Source organism: Notechis scutatus, chromosome Z (assembly GCF_049901735.1).
Source record: "Notechis scutatus isolate UNSWTSFEM ecotype Mainland chromosome Z, rNotScu1.2, whole genome shotgun sequence".
Lineage (NCBI taxonomy): Eukaryota > Metazoa > Chordata > Lepidosauria > Squamata > Elapidae > Notechis > Notechis scutatus.
Window position 1 is genome coordinate 88,002,568 of NC_142025.1, and position 27,756 is coordinate 88,030,323.

Here is a 27,756-nt window from a genome sequence, read left to right on the forward strand (position 1 = left end):
TTTCAATGGTTGCTGCAGATTCAAAACTGTGCCAAGGTTGAAGACTGGAAGGATGCAGAACTCTCTTAGCATCCTAACCTAGAAAAATTCTTCCAAGTACTGGTTTTTACTTCATGCCACTTCCTTCTGTTCTTGGGTGGACTCCTTGATCACCTACAATGTTTGGAGAGAATGTGAAAGTTATATCAATTAATGTTAATTGTGACATTTCTCTTTTGTCAGACATGTGCTTCATTTTGCATTCCCTTAAAAAAAATCAAAATAGTTCTCTACCAATTCTACATTAAATAGAGTTTAAAATATAGAATCTTTGATCTTGGAGATCTTCTAATCCAACTCCTTGTGCAAGGCAGAAGACTTTATTCCACCCCAGACAAATGACTGCGCAGTCTCCATCAGCAGTAGAACATCTGCAACTTTGGGAGGTAAGTTGCTCTATTGAGTAATTTTTCTCACTCTCAGGAAGTTTCTCCTTAGTTCTAGGTTGAATCTCGCACTGACTAGCTTCCACCTAATGCTCCCTATCCTGCCCTCAGATGCTTAGAGAATAAACTGACAGCCCTTCAAACATTTGGTTTTTTTCACCCATTTTTTATATTAATACTAAAAATAAAGCAATTAATTCAGCTCTTGTTACTGCAATAATACATCATGTATTAATTTAGCTAATGGTTTGTAATATACATGCCAGTAGGAGCATGTAGTATTTGTCACCTAGTAATAACAAATGACACGTACCACATGCAAAATGAAAATTTTAGCTAAGAAAGATTTTAACCAACTGTAGTCTGTTTGATAAGCACAAGAGGGCACTTGAGATTCTACTCAACTGCAGTTAAGAAAAAAGACTAATAAGATAGAGAAATCTCCCTTAGCTTATTTACATTGTTGTGTTTGTTTGGCTTTTTAAAAAGTAAATGTGAATCTTGATGGACAAGATCTCATCATTACCATTTACTTGGGTAAGAATCTTCCTTCAGTCTGCCTTCAGCTCTGGGGGGATTTTTTGTTTGTTTGTTTTTTTGTTTGCTATTGGATGAAAGACAAATTTGTAAAGCCTATTAAAGAGGAAATTTGGCTTTAGCTGAAAGACCTAGTAAATTTCTTTTCCATAAGCTTCAAATTCAAACGCTTTCTTCTATACTTCAGGTATATTTTTAGACAAGCACAGCAAGATCCTTCTTTCACTCTCAGAACAGTATCGTAGGCTTTTCCACCACACAAGGGCTACCCTTATGAAGATAGTTCATTACCACAGGCCTTCCAGCAATTGGAATATGAATATATTCAGTTCCTGCTCTCCTGGAAACGCTGCAAAGACCAATTTCAATATTTCCTTGATTTGCTGGGTGAACTGTTTCATGGCTCCTCAAGTTTTCCCAAAAAAGGTACAGTGATGTCTTGCTGCTCTTATCCCATCCTTGTTTTCTAGCTATTCTGTGAGGCAGTTTTGTAATGGCCTCCAATGAACATTTTTTGTTTATTGCAATTTTAAGGAGAAGTGTTTCACCACGCAGTGGTACTACAGTGCCGCTTACGATTATCAGGCAAAGCAAATGCAGGAAAAGGACATGTCTAGTTTGACCTGAGGTATTGATAGAAGAGAATATGTATAGTTCAGGGTGTGGGGTGCTTGATGTTCTCTGAACTTGGTAATTTTCTTGCAGATGTTTCATTACCAAACTAGGCAATATTATCAGACTAATGATGTTGTCTAGTTTGGTAATGAAATGTTTGTAAGAAAACAACCAAGCTCACCAAGTATCCCTACCTAAAGCACAAGACATAAGGCAAAGCAACTTCCTGAAAAGAACAATTGTAGAAATCTATTGGCATATAACCACTGTAACTGGTACTGTATTGTCCAGCCTTCACATGGGGTTTGTATGCCAGTTTATCAATATCCGGAGCATTCCACTCACAAAGTTTGTTATAGTGAGAAAGTAAATAAATGTCTTGCTCCACAACCAAATCACAGCATAGACAGTCTTTCCACTAGGTATTATAGTTCTGTTGACCTTAGAGGTGGTTTATTCTCCCCCGAGAGACTATTCTAGTCTCCTTGGCCACCAGAAGTTCAGCTGCTGTATCAGTGTTCTCAGCTTTTTGAGATGGTTGGAAGTGAAGATTTCAAACTTCACTTAAGCTACTGCAGAATGGAAAGTCCCCAGGAGGACTGTGGGAATTTTTTTTTAAAACTATAAACAGGAAACTCTTTTTGAGTGAGCCGCCAGATTAAAATGAATTTGATTTATCTTATAAAGGTGACTGAAATACTGTAATATACATGAAGCCCACTCCTAAAGTTGATGATGATAATTCTAGTAGGTATAGTTTATGCGTGCTGATCCAAAATGATCAGACTTAGGAGGAAAGGCATTGCTGCTCATCATATTTTGTGATGTGTAAATTAAGGGATAATTAACTTTCCCAAATAGCTGAGCATCACTCTATAGTGAAAAAGCTCAAACATTCAAAAGGACAATTGGTTTGCATAGTTCCTTTTCTATTCACTTTCAGAAATTGCTTATTAACTACTTTTCAGTCTGAAAACACTGGGTGAGTCTCCCTTCAATCCTTAATGAAAGAAAATTTTAGCTACAGTTTTAAGAACAATTATTTTTAAAAATGAATACCAAAAAGCTAATTAAAACTTTGATTTTAGAAAGTTTTAGATGGTTAAATTTCCAGGTAATTTGAAATACGTTTTAGGAATTAATTATAAAGAATTATTCCTGTGGGAAAAGTTGATCTGTTGTAATTTTTTCTATGACATAAAAGAGATAATCATTTTTTTAAAAATGGACACTAGAGGGAACTAAAGATTTTAATTAAAAAATAAAGCTGAATAGCAGCTACAGAATGATGTAAAATATTATAACACTGAAAATACTGAAGCATATTTTTAACAAATGGAATCTGAAGTTAATACCAATAATGTCAGTAGTGATGTTTACTTCTATGGATAGACTGTGTCTAAAAGATGTTTTGGAACAAATGGCAGAAGAGGAACAAGTTTTATCCAATAAGACAGAGTGAATTGGCAATAAGAGAGAGATCTGAAAATGGATCTACAAATTACAAGCTGTAAGAATGACATGGGGAAAGATGCTTGCAAACAAAAGAAACCGGTTGGTGCTTTAAAAATCAGAAGGGAATTTCAAATAACAAATCAAGAGAGCAATTGATGATCCTTTTTATATGAGATTGGTTAAAGCTTGGATGAGAACAGGTAAAAAAGAACAAGAAATTTATATCTACATTACTTAAACGGACTAAAAATTAAGATTGTTAGAAGTAAAAGAAAGGAGTATGAAGTCAGTTTATTTATCAAGGATAAAATAGATTTGTCATTTCTGGCAACATTTAAAGATACAAGAACTGAAATAACACTTTCTGGTCTGTTTATAAATAGGAGTTGGGACATCACATGAGATGAAGAAATCATGGATTGTAAATTAAAAAGAGATTAAAATTATCAAAAAAAATTAGATTTGTTGTGATGAGTATCCTTTGCATTTTTCTTTCTACTTTTAATTAATTTTTACTACTGCAATTATAATCTTTAATAAAATCATTTAAAAAAGTAATTACAGAATTATTTTTCCATTCTCTCCTAATTTCATTCTTCATACTCATCACCTATATTGCCATACTTTAGTTCTAGAAAAAGTAACATTATTTTTTTAATTGTGCACACTCCTATTTATAATATAGGAATCTTACCAATATTTTCATTGTGGTAAATTGGAGACACAGCAAGAAAACTACCAGAATACTCTTAAATATTTTAAAAACAAGGAATCTCAGTACAGGAGGAAATGGGAACTGGCTAAAAATATTAATATCTTTTAAAGCTGAACAATAAGACTGTCATTGCATTAATGCACAATGTTATTATTTGTTATCATTTCAAGAAGGTTGGGGGAATTAGTTGTTGTTGTTGCCCTGAGAAAGAGATAAAGATTTTTAAGAACTCTACTGAGTGATCTCAAAGTTGTTCTGTTTACGACATAATTTCCATGCCCTTTCCCCCTCTTTTCTTAATGCAATACTATGCTTATCAGTTTTGAGCTATATTGATCCCTTAATGCTGGCTATTTAAAGATTTGGTTCAACAAGTTAGGAAAATAAACATTAGTTTGTCTTACTGGCACTTTCCAAAGAAGCTTGAAAACTAAAAAGAATAACATCATTTACGTATTGATGACAGAAAAAGATGAAAGAAAGAAACATCACAGAGTAATAATCTGTAAATTAAGAATTCCTTAGCTGAAAGGGAATGAAAAATAATTAGGGAGATTCTGAGCAGATATGCTCATGGATGCTTCAGATGTTTGAAAACAACAGGTCAAACTAGATTTTTCATTAAACATTTAATCAGATGAACTCTATGATAAAAAAAAGGAAGGCTTTGAATTCATAGGTAGCTATTGCCTACCTCTCCATCTATAGCTTCCACTGTTCTGATCACAATGCTCCTCTTCAGACGAGCCTCAGAAACTGACTTTGTGTCGAGGCTGGTTTCTGGTAAAGAGGGAAAGAACAACGGGGTCACTGCCACTGAGCATAACTTTGACTTGGGAGCCATTGGTGATCTGTAGTGAGGTTTGAGGCATGAAACCATGAGAGAAGTAATGACAAAGAAAATGCTGACTTTCTTAGAGGGGTGAGATGGGGAGGGGGGAAAGCAACTCTGAGGAAAAAAACTTATCTTTCACTCTCTAATATTGTTTCATAGAATATCTAGCATGAAAACATGGAAGAAACTTTGCTAAATAGTGCTGCAAATAAGCTAAACAGAACTAATGTTGTTGGACATAACTAATCCATAATGACATTTTTAATGTTAGAAGACATTAAAAATCATTTAAGGGTATAAGATAGATCTAGTTTTTAGATTGGAATATTTTAAATAGTCTCTCCTAAATTAGACTACAAAATGTAGTAATTTAGAAAGATGTATAAAAATCAACACAAGGATAAGTAGCATCTAACATGGTAATGCTTCTGAAAATCAGTTACTTAAAACACTGTTTCATGGAGTTGATTATCAAGGGTAAGAATTTTTAAATGGCTGGCTTGGGAGTCAGAAGCAGTGATTTATCAAGTGTTGCCTATGCCGAGATAGGGAGCAAATAAATTTAAATAAACAAATAAATAAATGCAGTCTACTTTGTCCTAAGCTGGCTGAATGTCAGGACCTATAGTGTTTCTGTGCTGGATTGCAACAAAAGGCCTTGAGATGATCCAGCATTCCAGTATCACTGAACTTGTTCACTTCCGTGAAGAGGAGATAGCAAATTGCCATTGAAGAATTGCCATTCCCTATAGATGCAAGAGCAAGGGAAAGGATACTCTGGATTCAGTTACTGACTTGAATAAGGAATGATTTTTTAAAAACAAAAAATCAATAAAAATCTCAATGTTTGGAAAATTTCTTCATAATTATTGGACTTAGGCAGGAAATGTCTATATAAAAAAATGAAACAAGTTTGTTTTGACCCTTCTTATACTTACTTTCTTTTTAATATTTCCAAAGGTTTACCGTTTTATTTTATAATCTGAGAAATTTGGTTACTGAAAGGAATGCAATTAATAATAAACATAATAATTATACTTCCATAAAAAGCACTTTGCCATGGTTCCTTGTTCCAGAGAAAATCAGCTTCTTAAAACCCTCTTTCTGTAGCCCACTGGTCAGAAAATAGGAAAACAAAGCATTTAGTTCTTCAGAAAAAAAAAAAAAAGTACTAATTCATGCAGAGGGACCATATACTGTTTTTTTGACCTGGAAAGAGAATTAATATCTCACCTCGGATCTGAAGGTTTGAAAAAGTCTGTACTGGGATAGTAATCCTGCAGAAATAAACACGGAAAAATGTTGGTTTGGGAATTATGTACTAATCTTTTCATTTTTCCCTTCTTTCCCAGTCTCTGTCCAGTTAATCAGTTAATTTCAGATTGTGCTTTAGACAAGGTATAAGCTCAAAAAACACTACTGAAAAAAAAAACCTCACAATCTGACAAAGTTGTTGCTCAAATTGAAATAAAATAGCAAAACAACCATTTTTTTTCCCAGATCCCAGGATAACTGTCAGGAGCTTTCCACACACATTCCTGAATGAAATGAAGAGTTTTAGCATGGTGAATTTGGAATTTATATGATACACTGTAGTTCAATGGAATAAGGGCATGTCTTGTTTCAAACCTGATTATATTGGATCACTTTTTAAAATATTAAACTGTGGGTCTGACGAACAGCAAGTCAACCCAGAGGTATATATTTTATCTCTCTCATGATGTTCCATAATCTTCTTCTCAACTTTGGAAGGAAACCTGATCTCCACAAATACAATGAGCCAGAAGAACTCTGAAGGGAGAGAATAGATTATAATTTTAAATTGTAGATGCAAATTAGTATCTATTTATCTGACTAGATATCATCCATCCATTAACCTACCCACCTGCAAACAGAACACAGATTAAAATTATTGATAGGTTCAACTTAGTTAACTGGCAGTTAATTAGCAGGTTGGCTACCAGTTGGTAGTCCAGTTCTTCTCAAGCTACCTTCTAAGGTTGTAAGGCTAGGCAACTTGTACTGAGAAGGGTCCTTACAATACTATGATCCACTAGAAAAAGGGTCCCCAACTCCTGGTGTGTGAGCTGGCACTAGCGTGCAGCATGCCAAAAACCAGGCCGTGGAAACAAACAAAGCACCATCTGAGGGATGCAGGCAGCATGCGAAACCACTCCTGTCTGTGGAAAAATCTCTCTCCATGGAATCAGTCCCTGGTGCCCCCAAAGTTGGGGGCTGCTGCACTAGAAGTTAACCTCTTGACCCTATCCGGTCCTCCAGGGTTTGATGCAGGTTCTGTCATGAGTACAGGAATCGTATTTTCTTGGGGGGGAATAAAGGACAAACCTGAAAGAGGGGTAAATTGGAAAGAGGTTCATAAAGATTAAAAATGTTTATATCTTTCTTTTACGAAGGAAAATTCAAGAGCAAAACCCAGAAAGTAATTAAATTACATCTATATAAAGTACAGCTTTCTGAAATAAAGGACTGTCCCTAATAATAAAGACGTGTGCTCACTGTAATTATGGGAGCTACTATTCCTTGTCTTTCACCTGCCTCTTCTAGGAAAACACCATACAAGATGGAGAATAGTTGGCGGTCAGGTCTGTTTGGTGGGTCACCATCATTGGGGCTCTTTAATAGGTCTTAATTGGTGTCCTAGTTAACTTTTACACAGCTGATGAAGAATAACCCCAGGTCTGTCTGCTTTTCTCTTCTGGCTGTATTTCTTTCTGGCTTTGACATTGCCTTTCTTTCATAGTATCAGTTGTTGCAATTTCAGGCAAGCTCAGCCAGATGAGTTTTCCTCTGACTCTGCAGATTTTCAGCTTATTCATTCTAAGGACAAATGTCTGGCTCTTTCCAGGGTCTGGTGGCTTTTCCAGGGACTTCGGCCAGTTTCAAGAACATGGAAAATGTTTATTTGATCTCTTGACTGCACTTTAAATTATTTCTTTCAGCTTGCTAATACCATAATTTGCTGGGATTGTTTTAAAAAAAAATGGAGGAAAGAGACCTGCCGCGCACTCCTTTTTTACATGTTACGTAGCCTGTGCTTCTCTAGAAGCTCAACCAGCTCCTTCTTTGCCAGTTCCTCGCTTGAGGGAATTGCAAGAACTTAACGTAAGGAGAAAATTTGAAATATGATTCCAATGTGATATGGTACAATTTATTCTATAACTTCAGGACATTAATAGCTCACTCTGCTTTATATCTAGAGCAAAGCTAATTTACAAATGAAGACTGCAGTTTTCTGAATGGGCAAGGCTGACCGCTGACAGGATTCTCAGCAATTTCATTGACAAAGTTGTTGTGCAACAGGCTCAGTACAAGAAATGGGTCTGCATTTTACCTGCCCTCTTCTCCCTCCAAGAGTTTGCGGTAAGTAGCAATCTCAATATCCAATGCCAGCTTGACATTGAGGAGTTCTTGATATTCCTGGAGATGACGAGCCATTTCCTCTTTTAAGTTCCGACTATCTTCTTCCAACCGAATCACTGTGTCATGATAGTTGGTAGTCTCAAGAGCATAGCGGTCTTCCATTTCTCTCAATTGTCTCTCCAAAGATTCATTCTGCAAGGAAGAAAATGAAAAGTTAGGAAACTTAGGTAAGGCAACAAGGCAATGATCAACCACTACTATGAATAGACCTATGGATAGGTCACTACGAGGAAACTCTAAGTGATATCAGTGTTGACTGCACTATGGTCCCTACAAGTAACCAACTCCCAGAATTACCCAACCAACTTGACCACTGTTGAGAATTCTGGGAATTGAAGTCCATGCATCTTAAAGTTGCAAATGTGTAGAAACACTGGTCTAAAATGAATAGAATGAGAAAAACAATATATTTAGATTTTTTTCTAACAAAGACACATACTTTTTCAGTATCTCTGTACTAATAAAAATATTAAAATACAAAAAAATACAGAAAAGGGCAATTCCTGGAATACAAAGAAAGTAAAAGCTACATGATGTTTATTGAGAAAGAAGGAATCAATAGCAATTGGTTGCTCTCAAGCACAACTGATGGAAGGGCTTTTGAGGTTCCATATTACCTTCTAATGCCATTATGTAGAATGGCCACTGATGGAGCAGTTTGGGAGGTGAAACAAATATATGATTTCAGTTAGTGGAGAAATGTTCTGTTTTACTTCATAATCTGAAGTAACTGAGGAGAAAGTTATTAATTGCCCTCGCTTTGCTATTCCAGAAAGTATGAGTCAGGACCAGCCAACTTCCTGAAACACAGATGTTTTCAACTTGTTGGCTTTTCCTATCATCAGCTCCACTTACCGATCCTTTAAGAGATTCCAGATCACAAGTGAGGGCTTGCAGTTGCCGGCGGTACTCATTAGCTTCCTGCTTGGCTAGACGCAATGCCTCAATGTTTCGTGCTGCGGCATCACTCAAATCTGCAAACTACCAGATACAAGTCAGTTGCTTTCAAAAGTTGCAACCAGAAATTTAAACAATGTTATCTGGCCTATCCAAACCTTCATCATCTCAGTTCCTGAAGAGGACCATTTAACTATACCTGGATCTGTGCCATTAAGAGAGTCTTTAGCTTCCCTATCAATGGAAACAGCAAATCTGAATTCAAATGGGCAGGGGAGAATAAAATCAGAGGCTGGCAATTTCCATATAGCAGGTAATACAAAACAGTAAATCTCTGTTCTTTGTTGACTGGGTTTCAAATTATTATTTTTTAATCAACTTTTCAAATAATAATAATGAAAAAAATGACAACAACAGATACAGCTGGAGGAGAACAAAAGAATCTTTGATTTTAGCCACATATCCCTGTCCTTATTTTGAATCAAAGTAAATATGATTCATCTTCCCCTCAAAGCAGTTTCATTCATATAGCAAAGAAATGAAATACAACCTGCCTAAAGCCTGTTAAATAGGCAGCACTCTTTTTTTTAAAAAAATAGCCTGAATTTCTGACACTGAAGAGAAACTTGTTGCTGCCCATCCTACTCCAGTCAATGTCCTACATCTTGATTAGTCCTGTCACCTTTTTTAATATCATAAATGCTGCCCAAAGATATTGGAACAGAAGCCCTTAGTTATGCTACATTACCGAGCTGATAGTCCTTCTTACTCCTGTCCATTATATTGTGGCTATACCTTTGACTTGTACCATTCTTCAGTCTCTTGCATATTGTTTGTGGCCATAGACTCATACTGGATGCGGATCTCACGCAGAGCAGATGTCAGATCAGGCTTTGTCATGTCCATCTCAATGTGAACCTGTTGCTGCTGCAAATATTCCCGCAGCTCCCGCAGTTCCTGAAAAAGAAACGGAAAAGTTTTTAAACCAATAAAAAGACTTGGGCAGGGTTGGGTTTTCCCGAAATGGAATGAAGCCACCCTACAGAATGTAGACACACAAATTCACACAATTGGAATAGAAAGGATAACATGGTTCTTGCATATGCTCTTTATTTGGTATAGAGGGGTGGCTGCATCACCTACTTTCATTTATAACAAACTTTCTATACATTCAGAAAACAGAACCTTTCCAGCAATGGCACTTGATTTTCTAGAACCCTTTTTCTCTCTTCCCCCAAATATCAAATGCTTCGGTTCAGAACAGTTTCACAGTTTTTACCATTTTGCTTGTATGAAAGTGGTCTCTCAAAAGTGAGTGGTAACATCTGATTGTTCCTTCCAAAGCACTAAAAATTTGGGCAGATCTATGACCTTTGGGATTCATCCTTGACTGATTGTGATTACCTATTGCCAGCTTTTAGCACAAGGCTGTCTTTTTCCTTTTTAAACAACCACCCAGTCAATTTTATTTCAGACTACAACAATTAAAAAAAAGAGAAGTCCTCTTAAAAGATTGAATTCAAGAGTTCCCAGCATATGAGGTTTTCAGAGAGTAATCATTAAAAGGTTTCCACAATGAAATCTTGGGCAGAATTTACAGAGGAATTGTTCCAGGTATGCCTGCAATGTCAGCATTAGTTTCCGCCAATTCATCTACTATTCTATTGCATTTATGTTTACTCATTGTTTTACATTTATATCCCACGCTTCTCATATGATAGTCTTCCTAGGTGGATTTTCCCAACAGTTCTATCAGATAGGCTGATAATGTCTAAAGTTTCTTGGTGACCCACCTCACTACATTACACAAGTATGAGATACATTATTCATAAATATAGAGGAACAATCAATTGCTAGAAAATTCTAATGCTTGTGTGACAAATAATACCGTGTTTGAGTGTTTGTGTGTGTATGTTTGTTGCTGATTTAGTACTAACTTTTGTCAAGCAAAGTAGATCAGAACTCTCCTTCCTGTGGAGAAAAGGGTACAACTTTATCCAACTTTAATCTACCTGGGGATACCAAAATGGAGCACTTCTTACTTCTTAGCCGCCTCTCTCCCGTTTTTCAAGTTACTCACTCTTTAATCAGAGTACTATAAGATTTCATAAAAATTTGTATCAGGAAAACCAATCCTAATCTATCTAGTAAAGACTATTGGTTGTGACTCTATCGGTATTGTTTTAATGGAATTGTAGAATGCATATTGATTTTGTACTGGAAGTGTTTTTAAGATTTTGCTGTTCTTTAACTGATAATTTTAATTGTGGCTGAACCGTGCCCTGGAGTGTTGGTGGTATTATAATTGTTGTTATAGTTATTTTTAACCCTTTCTAAATATTTGCATAATTCCTATAAAAATGACTTGATTTTATCTGCTTGTATATAGGCTCCTCAGATAGCTTTCTCCTAGTGGTATATTAGAGTACGTGATGAAAACATTATTGCTTGAAACAACCATAATAAAAGAAGTTAGAAGAAAAAATAGATTTTTGGAAGGAAATAACTTTAGGAGGTAGGGTTGACATATCTTGTATCTTCCATAAGTGAGGCTATACTTTTAGCTTTGAACTAAGAAATAGAGATGAGTCTCTTAACACTCTCCATCATATCGGAGAGTCACAAAGTGCAGTGATTCCTGTTCTGAGAGTCCAAATGACTTTTTTTTCACCTCAGAAACTTCATAAACACTTCTGGCTTAAAGGCTACTAATTAGCTACAGCCTACAGCTCATAAGCAAGCAGAGAAACATAAATTGGCAGTTACTTGGAAGCTTTGTTTTTTTGTTTTTTTAAGAGTGAATAAAGTTTCTCTTGAGTTGATTTTAACTCCCAATGATTATATGGAGACACCCATGCAGTTGCCAACAGTATATAAGGGGTTGGCGGTGTTTTTCAATTTCACAATATAATCTAAGGCTGGGCCTTGCATCTAAAAACTAATCAGGTTCAAGCCCATTTAGCATTCTAAAGTTCAGCCCAAGCTGCATTTTTGAGCTGTTTTTCCCCCCAGCTCAAATATAAATAAATTAAGTATAGTCTGTGGGTAAAAGAAACATGCTCATTTCCAATTATCGGTCTGTTGACTGGATTAAATTAGGGGTGTACAATTTGAGAAACTGGGGTTGCATGCAGCTTTCCAAAGTCTTGGTTTTTAATTTATCCCCCATACTATAATTCAAATGGAATTGAATATTATGAAATATATGAATGGAGGATAATATTTTTTCTTAGCTCCATGTACTATTCTTTGGTGTCTGCCCATCACACACTGCACAACAAGACTGTGGAGCTCATCCCATTAAAAATTATGTACCTCAAAACTAAATAATCTCCTCAGAATGCTTCTAGTCCAGAGATGTTGAATATAAAGGATTCTAAATAAAAGGGAGCAAGATATTTTGCAAAAAATCCTTTCTAAGATTTTTGTGAATTAACTGAAGATGATGAAAGGCTCTTGACCAGAACAATAAGAAGACTGATAATTTGGATTGTTCATTCTTCCTCCTAAATCCACAGATTAAGATATCTTTATAAAAACAGCACAATATAATAATTTTTAGTTTCTAGGAAGGTTGAGACTAACAATTAGGGTGCCATGCTGGAACTATGAAGACTATTTATTGGAAGATAAACTAGGAATGTTATTGATTTCTGCAATGTAACATTCCAATGATTCCATTCCCATTCTAAAAGAAGTTAAATCTACTGCATTCTGGAATTCTTTTTGGTAGAGAATTGGAGTGGGAGATAACATTGAGCATAACGGTGCAACAAAAGAAAAAAAAGAATGTAATTACTATTTCCAAAAGTAAAATAATCAGTTAATGAATCTTATGACAAGCAGGCTAGCTTTCCAAACAACAAAACTAAGCATCATTATATTTTGTATGGCACTATTTCCCAATCTCTTCCTGTCCAGATGTAGGGGATTATAAGTTCCACAATTTCTACCCAACATGAGTCTTGGATGTGCTGGCCAGACATACACATTTTCAGGATATCAGGATATGGGAAGCTGTAATTGAAAACTGATCTAGTTCACACATTTGTGGATTAATGTCTAGTAATCAGGATTCAAACATGCTAAAACAAAACCAAATAATTATGGCATTGTGCAATGTATAAACCCAGCCTGATTGTAGATATTAAAGAAAAACAAACATTGTCTGGCAAGGCAAAGGACCTGAGTCTTCAATTTCCCTCCCATACTCAGTTTTAAAAAAACAACCCAGAATGGCAATGGTGGACTATTGTACCTCATCATGGATTTTCTTTAAGAATATAATCTCTTCCTGCAATGATTCAATTTTGCGTTCGAGATCAATCCGGGCTAAAGCAGCATCATCAACATCCTGTGGGGACAGAGAAACTGGGATATGAGAGGGAAAACCATCCCCATTCAATTTCTTTTAGCACCACAATAATACAGGTAGTCTGTTTAGTGACTGCCTCATTTAGCAACCCTTTGCAGTTACGATTGTTACTTCTGGTTGCAACAATTACTTGCAGATATCTGATAAACAGTAACCTTGTGACCTGTCCTTGCATTTGCGATTGTTGCAAGTCTGTATAGCAAGGGAAAACTCAAGTAAGATTGTAAGCAGAGTTCTGATTTTACTAGCAACTACTTTGCTTCACAATTGAGTTGTTGGTCCCAATAGTTAGTGCTAAATGAGGATTAACTGTACAGATAGCCCTTAAATTATGAGAACAATTGAGGCCAAGATTCCTGTTGCTAAGCAAGGCATTAATGAATCAGGCATAGTTTTACAAACTTTTTTCCATGGTTGTTAAGTGAATCACTACAGTTGTTTAGGGAATCATGTGGTCATTAAGTGACTCCAGCTTCCTCCATTGACTGTTTTTGGAAACTGGCTGGAAAGGATTCAAATAACAATCCCAGACCACTGATACCATCATAGATAGATGTCAATTTTCATCATATGACCATGGGAATGTTGCAATGGTCATTATGAGTCATTCACTCATTCAGTGCCATTGTAACTTTAAATAGTCACTAAATAAATCGTTGTAAGTTGAGGATAACCTATATATGCTAGTTAGGGAGGAAAAGCCAAGCCTCAGCACTGGGCTATACTAGACCCTGTTTTAATTCATCCATTGATGAGGAGATGTATTGAACAGATCAAGAGGCTGACTCAATGCTGCCATTTTTGCCCATTGTCCAATAGCAATTCGTTATAGCAATCATATAAAACACATTTATTTTAAAAAGTGTAGCATTATTTAAAATAGAAGGATACAAACAGTATAGGAACAGTTAAAACAACAAGCATTGATAAATGATGTTTGAATGCAATTATACCCACCCCATATGTATTTCCTGAATAATTTTATTAATAAGACATTTTTTGAATCCTTTTATTGATAAACAATATCTTATTAAACTTCAGAAGTATAGACAGCACAAAAGGTAGTTTGGGGATTGATCCTCTATTGAGGAATGTCACTTTTCATACTCAGTTCAGAGAAGATACATTTATGATGTGAATGTGAAATATGCCATTATTTCTCTTGGGAAATCTATTGTGTGCAACAAAGCTCTCTCCAGAAAGGCACTTTGTTCCATATGATCTCCTGTGGGGGAGAGGGGGGGGCAAGACTGCTATTGCGCATGACCCATTCATAAAAATTCTGTTTTGTGTATAGGATATTTTTTCCTTGATTGCAAATCTAACCCAGTAATAAAATATATTCTCCTATTCTCGCACCATCCACTAATTCTCAGTGGAAACTGGAGCTGATTAATTAAGGATAATTAGGAAATACGGTAGCAAGTGAATAAGAAGAAATTCATTAACTACTTAAAAAGAAAGGAATAAAATAGTATGTTATAGATTTGTTTACAAGCAAAACTGCACAAAATTGGTTTGGGGAAAAAAAGAAGATAATGTAGAAATGCAATACACCATTTAGGTCAGAGGCTGCATTTGCTATGGCCTTATTTCAGAATGGCTTGAGTCTCTTTTAAGGTCTCTTAAATGTAACAGAAGAAAAAGACTGGGACAGGTTACCAGGTTGTTACCAGTTTTACTATGTAGTTATCACATGTGTTCATTTGATTTATTAGACTTGACACCAGGCCTGGTCATAAATATTTCATATACCCATCCCCATATTTCAAAACTGCTTTCAGTAATGACCCAGGTAGGTAAATAAGCTGGTTTACACAATTGCATGAAACCTCTTACAGTATTGCCAAAATATCTGCCTATTGCAGAACACCTGCACCTGCCTGTTCTTCTTGCCTTTCCAACTTCATGGATTTTTGTCCATTGTTTTCCCAGCATTGAAAGCTGGAGACATAATACTTTTGTTTGGCCTGAGAATTGCTGGATATCTTGGAAATTATGGTAGTCTTTCATTGGTGCAATCTAAAATAATATCTGCCTTTTTTGCAGTTATATCTCACTACTACTTTACATTCAATTTACTGTTGCATTCCCTTCTAAGTTCTTTTTCGCACGTATCCATATTAATGCACACATATCTGTGCATTTGATTTGATTTCCTAAGTGAAAATTTTGCATTTCGTTTGGCTAAATTTCATTTGTTTCAGCCCATTTTTCTAACTTAAAGCAATGATTTTGAGTTTTATTTCTATCTTTTAGTGATTGCTATCTTACATAATTGTGGATCATCTGCAGATGTTATACATGGTTTTTTCACCTTCATCTAAGACTTTAAAGAAGCTTTTGAATAGTACAGAACCCCAAAAAGAGAGACGGTTGGTATACAGTGGTACTTAAGTCACCAGACTAGAAACTGGGAGACTGAATTCTAGTGCCACCTGGGTGATCTTGGGAAAGTCACTTTCTCTCAACCTAGGAAGGAAGCTATAGCAAACCAATTCGAAAATCTTGTCAAGAAACCTGCAGGACTTGTCCAGACAGGGTCACTAGGAGTCAATACTGATTGAAGGAATCAAAGAGAGAAACAGAGACAACTAATAAACTAATTTATTCAATGCTCTTGTCAAATTGATAATGATTTCTGATAATTATACGGTATTATTTTCAAGATTCTTTCCAAATGGTCAAGAATCTTCTAGGGTATCAGTGCCAGATTGATAGGTCTGTAATTTGTTGTAGCACCCTTTCCCCTTTTTTGAAGACTGTGATATTATTTGCTGTCTCCAGATGCTTGACATTTCGCTGATTCTTAACAATTTCTCAAAGATTAAAAAGTATTCAGCCAGACTATCAACAAGTTGTTTCTTGAGTAGCTAGGTATAGTTCATCTAGCTCTGGAGATTTAAAGTCATTTAAAGTAAATAAGTATTCCTTGATTATCTTTTTATCAATTTCAGGTTTTGGTCCTGTCCCTTCAACCTGCTCTTCTCAACTTCCTGGTGGAATACACTCTTATTTTTGTTGGAGATGATTGAAATTAAATAGGAATTGAATAGGCCTGTCTTTTTTTCCCCGTAGCATTTGGTCTTCTTCATTGACCAATTGATAATATGATGCTTTTCTTCTCCTTTTTATTTTGAACATGTTCCTTGCCTAACCTATGGTCACAAGCCACAGTCATCCCCATCTTCAAAAAGGGAGACCCAAGCCTAGTTGAAAATTACAGACCAATCTCCTTATGCTGCGTCACCTGTAAAGTCATGGAATCAATTATTAACCAATCCATCATCCTCCACTTAGAGACAAACAACCTACTCTCCAATAAACAATTTGGTTTCAGAAAAAAACTATCCTGTAATCTGCAACTCTTACACTGCAAAAACATATGGACGACACAACTCGACCAGGGCAAAGCAATAGACGCAATCTACATAGACTTCTGTAAAGCCTTTGATTCAGTGGTACACGACAAACTACTCCTAAAAATAAAATCCTATGGTATCTCTGGACAACTGAATAACTGGATAGAAGCATTCCTGTCAAACAGACAACAAATGGTCAAAATCGGGAGCGTCCTATCAAATTCTGTACCTGTCAATAGTGGTGTCCCCCAAGGCAGTGTTCTAGGACCAACTCTCTTCATACTCTACATAAATGACCTCTGTGATCATATTAAGAGCAATTGCGTTCTTTTCGCTGATGATGTAAAGCTGTTCAATACCACAGACAATACTGCTACCCTACAAAAAGATCTTGACTATGTATCAGAATGGTCAAACAAATGGCAACTTCAAATCTCAACAAATAAATGCTCTGTCTTACATATTGGCAAAAAAATCAGAAAATAAAATACAAGCTGAATAGTCAAGATCTTGTTGATGACCCAAGCTCTGTAAAGGACCTTGGAATACTCACCTCTAATGATCTAAGTGCTAGAGCCCACTGCAACTACATAGCCAAAAAGGCATTAAGAGTTGTTAACCTAATCCTACGTAGCTTTTTCTCTGGTAATATCACACTACTAACCAGAGCATACAAAACATTTGCTAGACCAATACTCGAATACAGTTCATCAGTCTGGAACCCACATTACATATCTGATATTAGCACAATTGAGAAAGTCCAGAAATATTTCACAAGAAGAGTTCTCCACTCCTCTACTCGTTGTAGAATACCTTATGCCACCAGACTTGAAATTCTAGAACTAGAAAACCTTGAATTACGCCGTCTTCGGTCTGATTTAAGCATGGTATATAAAATCATACATTGCAATGTCCTACCTGTCAATGAATACTTCAGCTTCAACCATAACAACACAAGAGCACACAATAGATACAAACTCAAAGTTAACCGCACCAAACTTGATTGCAGGAAATACGACTTCAGCAATAGAGTGGTCAATGTCTGGAATACTCTACCCGTAGTTTCTTCCCCAAACCCCAAAAACTTTAACCTTAGACTATCTACTATTGACCTCACCCCTTTCCTAAGAGGTCTGTAGGGGGCGTGCATAAGCGCACCAACGTGCCTACCGTCCCTGTCCTATTGTTTCTCTTATTCTTCTTTTATTTTTCTTATATGTACCCATTTCATGTATTCACAACTATGTATACACTTATACTTATTATCTTGTAAACAATTGGCAAATCAAATAAATAAAATAAATAAATAAATAAATGTTTAAAGAAGTCATTTTTGTTTTTTTTTTTTAGCATCCTTCACTAACTAAAGCAGTTCATAATATTAATCTCAGGCTACTTATTTCTATTATTATTTTGTGATGTGACTCTTTTTCTGTTATTTGGGTGCATTTTTTTTTACAGATTTTCAGTAAAGTTTTTATTTGGTTGCATTAGCCTTTTCTGCTGTCCTCTTTTTTCCTTCTTAACTGGAATTGTTTGAAAATGTGCTTTTACTATTTCCTTCTTTAGGAATTAGGCAACTAATATACTGGTGTTTTTCTTAAAGAGTGGGGAGGCAGGTAGGTTATGAATTCTCTTCCTTAAAGTGATCCATCTAGTGGGACCAAGAAGTGGGACCATTTTCTTTGTGGTAGCTCTTTCCCTGTGGAACATCATCCCCTTGGAGAAAAGATTGGCCCCCACCTTGATAATCCTTTGAAAAGCCCTGAAAGTATGGTTTTGCCAGTGGGCTTGGGTAGCCCAAGGTGATACAGAGCCCATCAAATTGTTTATTTGATTATTGACCAGAGGGTGGGAGTATTTATTAGGTTTAGATTTCGAGTTCTACTTCTGTAAGTCACCTGGTGTTACCATGAGTGACTTGGACATTATACAAATTTTATAAATGAATAATTAATAAATACCTCATTCTCTTTTTCTCGTTAGCTTCTGCTATGGGGTTCTGCTTATAATTGTTCTAAATTTATTCTATTCTGATTTTTGAACTCCAAAATACATCTTTATCTATCATAACCACATGACTCCATTACAACTATAGTCTGACACATTTCTCCCAAATTTCCTATTACTTTTACCTCGTTAACTTCAGAGCTATCAAACAGAGCAAGGCATCATTTGTGGTAGGGTATCCTATCTCTGTTTTTCTAGAACTCAAATCTGATCTAATCTGTTTGTTTTATATGGCGTAGCAAAGTGCAAAGTAGTATATTTTTATCTAATCAGCTAGTTTATATTGTTAAATATGTATGGACATATACAGTATATGTGGGAATGATGTCTCTAGTTCAGGAAGTGAATGATAAAAGTTGTAAATATGCACTTGTTTTGATCTCATCTGAGAACAAGTAATATTCAGGAGGTTAAAAAGACCTTCTTTATGACTCTCCATATAACATGAGTAATCGTATTAATCATATGTAATTTTACCCATGTAAACATAATTATTAAAATATACATGTGATTTCTAATTTTTATCTTGGATCCATCCATTACACTTTGAAGCACACCTCTTGGGGTCCATTTCAAGTGTTGCTCCTTGTTCAGAAAAAGTGACACACTCCTGATTGATATTATCTATTAAAACAGACAGAATAAAGTAGATGAAGTCCAGAATAAACAGCAGCTGTCTGAATAGGCCAGAGGACAGTGAATGCTTGATACTAAACCCCTGAATATGTATTTCTTACTTCGTTTAAAGTTCATCAGGAAAAAAATGAACACACTCAATGGGCTGCTGTTACTAACGTGCAAGTAACCTAATTTCAAGATTTGAATAGTTCCCTGTGCAAAAGGTGTTCTCAGAGTGTCATGATGGCTATATTATGGCGAACACAACCATATGATTGAAATCTCACCCTTTGTGCATGTGTTGCAATGCACATAAAAAAGAGCAGGACTTTGATCACCACCATCTTGACTTTTTTGACTCCCTACTAGTAAATACCCCTGAAGTGAAATACAACAAAAGAACCACCGTCTCAAACCAGGCAACAATTGTGAGGAATTCTTGTATTTCCTTTTCATTGTTCCAAGACAGGACTTGTCATTTTGCCACCTTACCTGTCGGTAGGAAGACAAATTGCTTTCAGCTTCAAGGCGCAGATTAATCTCATCCTGTAATCTTAAATGAGAGTGAGAGAGAGAAAGGTGGAAAAGTAAAGTGGGTTTATTGAATGATCAGTACTCTTCCACTAGAGGCTATACTCAAGGACAAACATCAAGTTCAATGCCTCCACTCAAACCTTTGCAAATTCCCTGCAGTTCATACACACTTTTCCTCCAGACTTCTGCATGCAGTAAAGGTTTCAAATAATAATAATTATAATAACTTATTTTTATTAGGAATACACGGAAGGCCCAGCAGGAGTTGCAAGGAGGGAAATCAACTTTTCCTCTTCCATCAGCCATTGTGAGGAAGGAAACTTGGAGAAGACTCCAGGTTTCTGTGCTTTGTGTGGCTGTGTGATCTGGGAATCTGACAAATATAGTGAGATTAACAGTTTTCACCTTTCACTCTCTTAATGTCAGGACTTTTAACTGATTTTAACACTTGGTTCTTAAGAGAGACACTTTGAAAATATGCAATTTCCAGAGAAGAAAATGATGTGAAATGTTTTTATTTTTATATTTTTTCAGAGCTAGCTATTCTCTTTTCTTGCTATCTATTATCTATTCTATAATTTTAACTGGTCAGCAAGAAACCTACATGTACAGTTCTTTAGAGCGTGTATGAATAGCCATAATATTGAGGAGCAAGTTGCTATAAAATCATACAGAGAGCCAATTTGGTCTGATGGTTAAAACATTAGGCTAGAAACCAGGAGACTGTGAGTTCAAGTCCTGCCTTAGCCATGAAACCACCTGATGGATCTTGGGCCAGTCACTCTCTCTCAGCCCAACTTACCTCACAGGGCTGTTGTTATGGAGAAAACAGGAGGAGGAAAATGTGATGGATATCTTTGCTGCATTGAGTTTTTTAATAAAATAATAAAGGCAGGATACAAGTAAATAAATAAAAATTCTATTCTAGGCAAGTCTTCAGCTTAAATCCAAACAAACTATAGCTTGTAGGATGCTATAGCTGTCTTCCTACTGGTCTGCTTCAGGTGGAACTGTTTGTGCTGTTGCTGTGTACGCAGGATGGTTGACTGGAAGCCCTCCTCCATCCCAAAAGGCTGAAAACTGGCAATGTAGTTTACTGCCATTTGGAGGCACAAAATATATACAAATTGTTATGTAAGCCATTATATTATGAAGCTTCCCCCCCCAAATTCTAGGAATATATTTTCCTTGCTCCCTTTCATACTGGTCATAGTCCCATCCATTTCATATCATAGTCTCCTTCGCAGTAGCTTTCTTCTTACCGTTCTTCCAAGAATGATAAGTCCAGCCCAGCATCTAAAAACTGCCTGACATATTCTACAATCAGGGATCTCCTTTAAAAAAAGGCAGTCATTCTGCTACCTGGCCCAGAGGACAAGGTTTAAACTCTCCCCTGTTCAATGTGCAATTTATAAATCTTCACTCAGTCCTGGTGAAGCTGGTGGGCATTCCACATTCCTTTGTAGTTGATTAAATATTATGTAGCAAAGTAGCTGAAGTTATTTATGAAAGATAGAAATCTTTTGTCATGTCAGCCAACTGAGGAAAATGCTTCCTTCTGTCTAGTATGGGGGCCAGCACTCTCTTGATTTTGAGAATTGTAAGGTTTGCTCTTACTATAACACTTACAATGCTCTTGTTTTAAAAAATAGTTTGACTTTCAAGGGAGGACAGTAGCTCTACTGAATTGGAGATGGAACAACAGAACTGAGTACTGCCCTACAGTGCCTCCAAAAGTTGACAATGACTTGTAATTTCAATTGTGACTAGAGGAAGAAATTTTGTTAAGCATTTGGAATAAATACAAATTAACTAAATGAAATGAGTTACATTTAAATTAAAGGAAATTTAATTTCTATACTGGCTCTGCTGGCTTGAACATGCTATGGTATGGTGTAATGTTGTTTGTTTAGTTATTTATTTTATGTTTGTTTATTTGTTTAATTTCTATGGCCACCCATCTCAGTCAATGACTGGGGAAAAACCCAGTAAAACCAGTAAAGAACATTAAAAACATCCAATTCAAGATACGCAAGAGCAAGATATTTGTCCTGTTAGCAATATAGCCAGGAAATGGGACCCTTGGCACATTCAGCACCTCAGGGTTGGGAACATGGACTTTTAGGGCCTTACAAAAGACTAACAAGTTTGGGACCACTTTGATTTCAGAAGTGGAGGATGTTCCACAAAGCAGGGACTATTACAGAAAAAGCTCTCCTTCTAGTCCACACCAGCCAATATATACAAATTATGTATAAAAGTAGAGATTCTCAGTTATCCGGGTCATAGTTGTCCCAAAGGTGCTTTTTCAGGAGGCAACTGGACTTTTTTGTTTTTTCTTTGAAGATGTTTCACTTCTCATCCAAGAGAAGCGGGTCAAATCAGTGGTGCGGGAGTAGGAATGGATTTCCAGAGGAAAAAAATTGCAGACTACAGGAACTAGGAGCACTATTCAGGTGACCCCGAGGACACAGATAAACCTCCAAGTTCTTCAAGGACACTTTAAAAGGATGCAGATTACTAGCTGTCTGCAAGGAATATAAATTCTTCCACTTCCCACTATCCTGTCAGGGCTGAAGAAGCTTCTTGGATGAGAAGTGAAACGTCTTCAAAGAAAAAACAAAAAAGCACCTTTGGGACAAATTATGTATATATATATACAGTATATATTTACTTGGGTTTCCTATCTACTTGAAGAATCCCAGGAATAAATGAACAATTATAATTCAGAAATAAGAAAAGCAGATAATTAGAAGCTATCTATGAAATGAATTACCTACCTCCAAGTTTTTTTACCTTCTGGAAAGTCTTTACATTAAATCACACTCAGTTTTTTAAGTTATGCTGATTCAGATTTCACTATCAGATTGTATTACTGGGGAAAATTATTTCTCCCAAACCTCTGCTGCTCCTGGTACTGCAGGAGAAGATCAGAATGATTTGGGAGCTATCACTAAGATAAGTCTACCATTATTAATTTTCTTGCTGAAGAAACAATAGATTTCAATCACATGTTGTGAAATTCTGTGCTCTATGGAGTTTTTTCCTCTGTGGAATTTCTAGGTTGTGCTGAAATTGCAGTTCTCACAATTCTAGGCTACTGAGCTAACTGGAATTTCTAGGAGTTGCTGTCTTAATATCTGAAGGGCCCTAGTTTGGAGAAAGCTGCTAAGGCCAATTCCATAGCCAAATAGAATGTGGCAAGGTGGTGCAAATATATCCCTAAAATTATTTAACTAATCGGATTGATTGAAAAATTGGTTTCAAATACAGAAGATACAGATCTTGACTAAATCATCCCTAACGACCACTTTGGAAATCCTAGACTTAGACCATTTTAGAGCTTAGCATCACCCAGCTTCCATCTATACTACTATACTGTGTTTCAAAGCTCTGCCCCCGCCTCATGAAAACGGGAAAGTCTTTCTTACTTTTGCCGGAGATTGTTGAGATCCTCCAGCAAGTTGTCTCTCTCAATTTCCAGCCGGTTTTTAGAATTGGAGAGTTGGTCTACTTGGTGACGTAGCTCCCTCATTTCTTCCTGGTAAATGTCGGCCAACTTATTGGGCTCCTTGTCTCGAAGTTGATTGAGCTCAGCAACAAGAACTTTGTTCTGTTGCTCCAGGAAGCGAACTTTTTCAATGTAGCTGGCAAAACGGTCATTCAGTTCCATCATTTCCACCTTTTCATTGGTGCGGATCTCTTTAAATTCACTGTTGAGAGCATCCGCCAAAGAAAAATCCACCTTGTCAGAGGAGAATTTGGGGCCAGAATGGAAACTGAGCCTGGCTGTCTTCAGCTTAGTGACAGAGAACTGGGTAGTGGGAGATGGAGGAAAGTACCTGCGGCCTGGCAAGAATCTCAAGGCATGGTGGGCAGAAGTGGTTTGTGAGCCAAAGCGCCTTCCGTAGGATGAGAGTCTATGTCCTTCCATGGTCAAAATGTTTTAGCAGGCTCTGCAAACTCAGAGTTTTCCGTATGTGTGCTGCACAGGGTTTTATGCAGAAGGATTAGCCACCCCTGCCTGATCATACGCCTGTGAAAGGCTGGAAGAGGGGGGAGGAATGGGTTGCCTGCCAGGCCCCAACATATTTCATATGTACAATGCCAAGTGCCCTGTGCCCTGGCAAAGAGAGAAAAGAAAGACATTAGGCAAGAGTTTTGAGCATTCTTCATCAAAAGGAGAGAGAAAGCACTTGGATGACTTTGCCCGCCTATGATGGCCACCATCTCCTTGCAACTCACGTGTTAAGGCAATACGATGCTATCAAGAGTTAGATTCCCCTTGCACCTCCCCCCATTGCAACCATTAACCGTCTCAGTTACCTCAGTCTAAGAGAGGGAGGGAGTAAGAAAGGATGTGAGACTGAGAAATATAGCAAATTTTAGCAATTATTTTTGGAATGTGAATAGCACTATCTCATTCTCAGCAATCTACCCCATTTTCTTTAAGTATCCAAATGCTAGGAGTCTGATTCATTTCATAAACAGATAGCTGAAAAACTAATTAAATCAGATTTAAATTTAATTTTAAACTTCTGATTGACTTTCAGTTCCAGCAGATCTTTGAAGACAGGGACAAAACTGATCCCCCATAAGTTTAGATTATTATTTTTTTCAATACAAGTTGGAGATATACCTGGTGCCATTAAAAGGGACTAACAAGAGTGGGCACATAATCAGTTATCTTAGTTTTATAAAGTGATACCAGACTAGACCTTGCTTGGAAAATACTTCTATATATGTACTTAGCCTTCCCAAACTTTTATCAGGTTTTGAATGATAAATCCCATCTTGAAGAAAGTTGCTATTACTCAAGACTAATTCATTCTAATATCACACATGTCTGACCTGAGACAGTGCTTCTATATGTCAAAATCTTTCTCTTGTTTGAACAAGATTAAGAACTAAATAAGGATAAATTGTACTTTAAATAACCAGTTTACTTTTCTAAGAATAAAAAAAGGAGAAAATGGCAAAAAGAACCACCAAGAATGAGTCACATCATTGTTGGCATTAACTGGATTCTTAGTTTCTGGTCCTGCTGGGATAAGTGGGTGAACCGCAGACATAAGATTGGTTGCTCTCAAATAATAAATGATTTTGCCAATTACAATGCATATTCATTTACGGTATTGGTCAGATCTTTCCCATCTCACTATTATATAGTACCATTTTAATTGCAAATAGGCCTTGATGCTCCCAATTGTCTGGAAATTACCATGGTTGGGAAAGACTTTGAGCCAACTGCTAGTCTGCCTACTTCACCCCTAGTCTGCAGCTGTCTCATCTGATTCCAGTTTTTGCTTAACTACCAGTCTGCCTCCCCCCCTGCAATTTTGTGAACAGTCCTGGCTGACCAGGCCCTGCGTCCCTCTGGAGCCAGAAGCAGACAGTCCCACAAAGGGCCTTACTAATAGACCTGAGGCCACAGCATGAACTCTTTTCTTGGAACAGAAGCAGCTCTGTACTCTATGCCCTGTCCTAAACTGTCCAGTTTCATGCTCATCATTACAAGATTGATACCAACTTCCCAGCCTGACTGCCATTGTCTGGAAAACTGAGAATTGCTGAAAGAACACAGTGTCCCAAGGGAAGAAATTGACAAAAACAAAGAAATCAAAACTAATGTGGTGTGAGATGGGAGGGGAAGCATAGTTGAAAACCTCTGTCAAAGAGAACTTTGAGAAACTATAGATGGCACAAGTGGTACATGATTAAAGAACTTCATGCCAGCAAAAGCTTCCAAAGATCCTTTTTAGATCATACATTGCTCCAGGGGTAATGCTTTTATTTATGCTGAAAGTCACATTCTGCCTTCTACTTTACCAACTCTATACCATTCTAAATATCTACTGTTTAAAGCAGGGATGGGGAACTATGGTCCCTTTATGACCTGTGGACTTCAATGCCCAGAATTTTGGGAGTCACAGTCCATAGGTCAAAAGGGGCCATAGTTCCCCACTCCTGGTCTAAAGTCACGTGATATAGGAATTGCAAGCCCAAATTATTGTGTAGTGGGCTTCAGTAGGCAAGAAGCAGACCAGCATAGCTACATTGACTCAAAACTGGAACTGAGGAACAGCAGGCAAACGCCTGCAATCCATACTCTAGGCCAGTGGTTCCCAACCTTTTTTTCACCCCGCACCCCTAAAGAAATTTCACTCGAACCTCGCACCCCCTGAAATTTAGACTTTAGGAACTACTGAACGTGTTAAATATATGGTAGGATTGAATCTTTTCAGCTATGTATGTGACGGCCACTAAATAACGATACTTAACTCTAAAATGAAAACAAAGTTAATCCATTGCATAATAAATAAATAAAAATAAAAATCAATAAAAATTACCTGGACTTTTCTCGCACTCCCTGGAATATCGTCTCACACCCCCAGGGGGTGTGAGCACCCCAGGTTGGGAACCCCTGCTCTAGGCCTACAGGGCCTCAACCAATCATAGCACTTGAAAAAGCCCACCCAAACACGAATGCTCCAAGCCTCCCTCCAAAACAGCCGGAGTCAACAGCCAGGGTCAACCAAAGCCAGCCTCACTCCAGCAGGGCTCAATGCAACTACATACACTCAATACATAACACAAACCATCTGTATCTGTTCATATGAGATTTTTTTTTTATAGAATATCTTTGTATCTTGTCTTACAGAGGATGCTTTGGTCCTTGGAAAGTTAATTCTGGCCACACCAAGAGCCTTGGAGTTGTTGATTCCTCCACCAAATTAGTATCTGAAGTAGATAGTCTGAGGTAGTGTCACTTCTGCCAATTGGCTTGGGACAGGATTTATCTTTTTATTATATGCTTTTATCCATGACTTGGTGATACCACTCAAAGAGATTTTTCATGTGAAAGCCTAAATGTGTTTATCCAATGGTAAAAATCAAATGAACAGACAGAACAAAAATAACAATGGAGGATGTGGAAGACTTTTGGCTTTGGGGGAAGGGGGTTACTATATTTCCAAGTGTACCCAGGTCTGTCACAGAAAGAATATATAGGAAGCTTATGCTTTGACCTAGTCTCTATGTTCATTCTCAGGCTTTCATTCCCAGCAAAGTGCAACAGGGGATGGACCTCCAGAACCTAGAGTAACCAGAAGCTTATTGACTTGTGTCGTATTTGCCTGAATGCTATCCTTGATTTCAGTTAACAAACCCTTTAGCTAATGTTTCTCTCAAGCATTGCCCCACTTCTTCCCCTACTTACCGAAAACTAAGCAAGAAACACAAGGCAGAGAATTTTGATTTTATTAATGTATTCTGAAGTAGGATAGGAACTGCTTTATACAGTGTTATAACCGAGAGTGAACAAGTTTATTCTTCAATATGTTGGACTATAACTCTGGGAAGTCTCAACTTGCATGTGGTTGATTTAAAGCTGGGGTGCAAATTCCAAGTTATAATCTCAACCTGCTAAACCAAATATGGGCTACTGTCATTTGTGGCTGGTGATAAAGAAATCTTACAGTTGCTGGAGCAAGCAATGAACATGTGGAGAAAACACAGCTTAAAAAAATGACTTTATTGCCTGATAGTTTGCATTTTAAAAAATAATTAAAGGGGGTATCTGACTTGCATTAGCTTCCCTCACCACCTTAATTTCCATGAATGCTTGTGCCCCCAAAGAGATCCATAAACTTTCATACAAAATAAAAATAATGCATTGTGAACCAAAACTTGGTTTGGAGAGATCTAGAAAAATTACTGCATTGGAGTTAAGCAAATGGCAAATAGATTCTCATAAACTGGAACATTATCAGCCTTACTATGAATAAAGATCCGCAATCTTTCACATTGCTAGTACATGCCCCTCAAATTCCAAATGGAAGACCACCAACCTCAAGGATTGGGGACCACTGAGTAAATGACATTCATGCTCATGATCAACAATTTTAACACCACTCAATAGAGTTTAAACAGTCAAG

At 36.9% G+C, this 27,756-nt stretch overlaps 1 protein-coding gene and 1 long non-coding RNA gene across 2 annotated transcripts; one reads left to right on the forward strand and one right to left on the reverse strand.

Moving 5' to 3' along the window:
- Positions 1-102: 102 nt before the first annotated feature.
- Positions 103-23,835, reverse strand: GFAP (glial fibrillary acidic protein). The gene is made up of 9 exons (XM_026683642.2): positions 23,251-23,835; positions 19,778-19,838; positions 13,179-13,274; positions 9,716-9,877; positions 8,879-9,004; positions 7,935-8,155; positions 5,816-5,859; positions 4,442-4,527; positions 103-153 (listed from the first exon to the last, which is right to left on the reverse strand). Exons 1-9 carry the CDS (start codon positions 23,751-23,753, stop codon positions 112-114), a joined length of 1,341 nt encoding a protein of 446 aa, XP_026539427.1. The 5' UTR covers positions 23,754-23,835; the 3' UTR covers positions 103-111.
- On the forward strand, positions 5,825-9,774 carry LOC148128969 (uncharacterized). Its single transcript, XR_015745762.1, has 2 exons — positions 5,825-7,705; positions 7,801-9,774. It is a non-coding gene; the product is annotated as an uncharacterized LOC148128969 (long non-coding RNA).
- Positions 23,836-27,756: the final 3,921 nt, after the last annotated feature.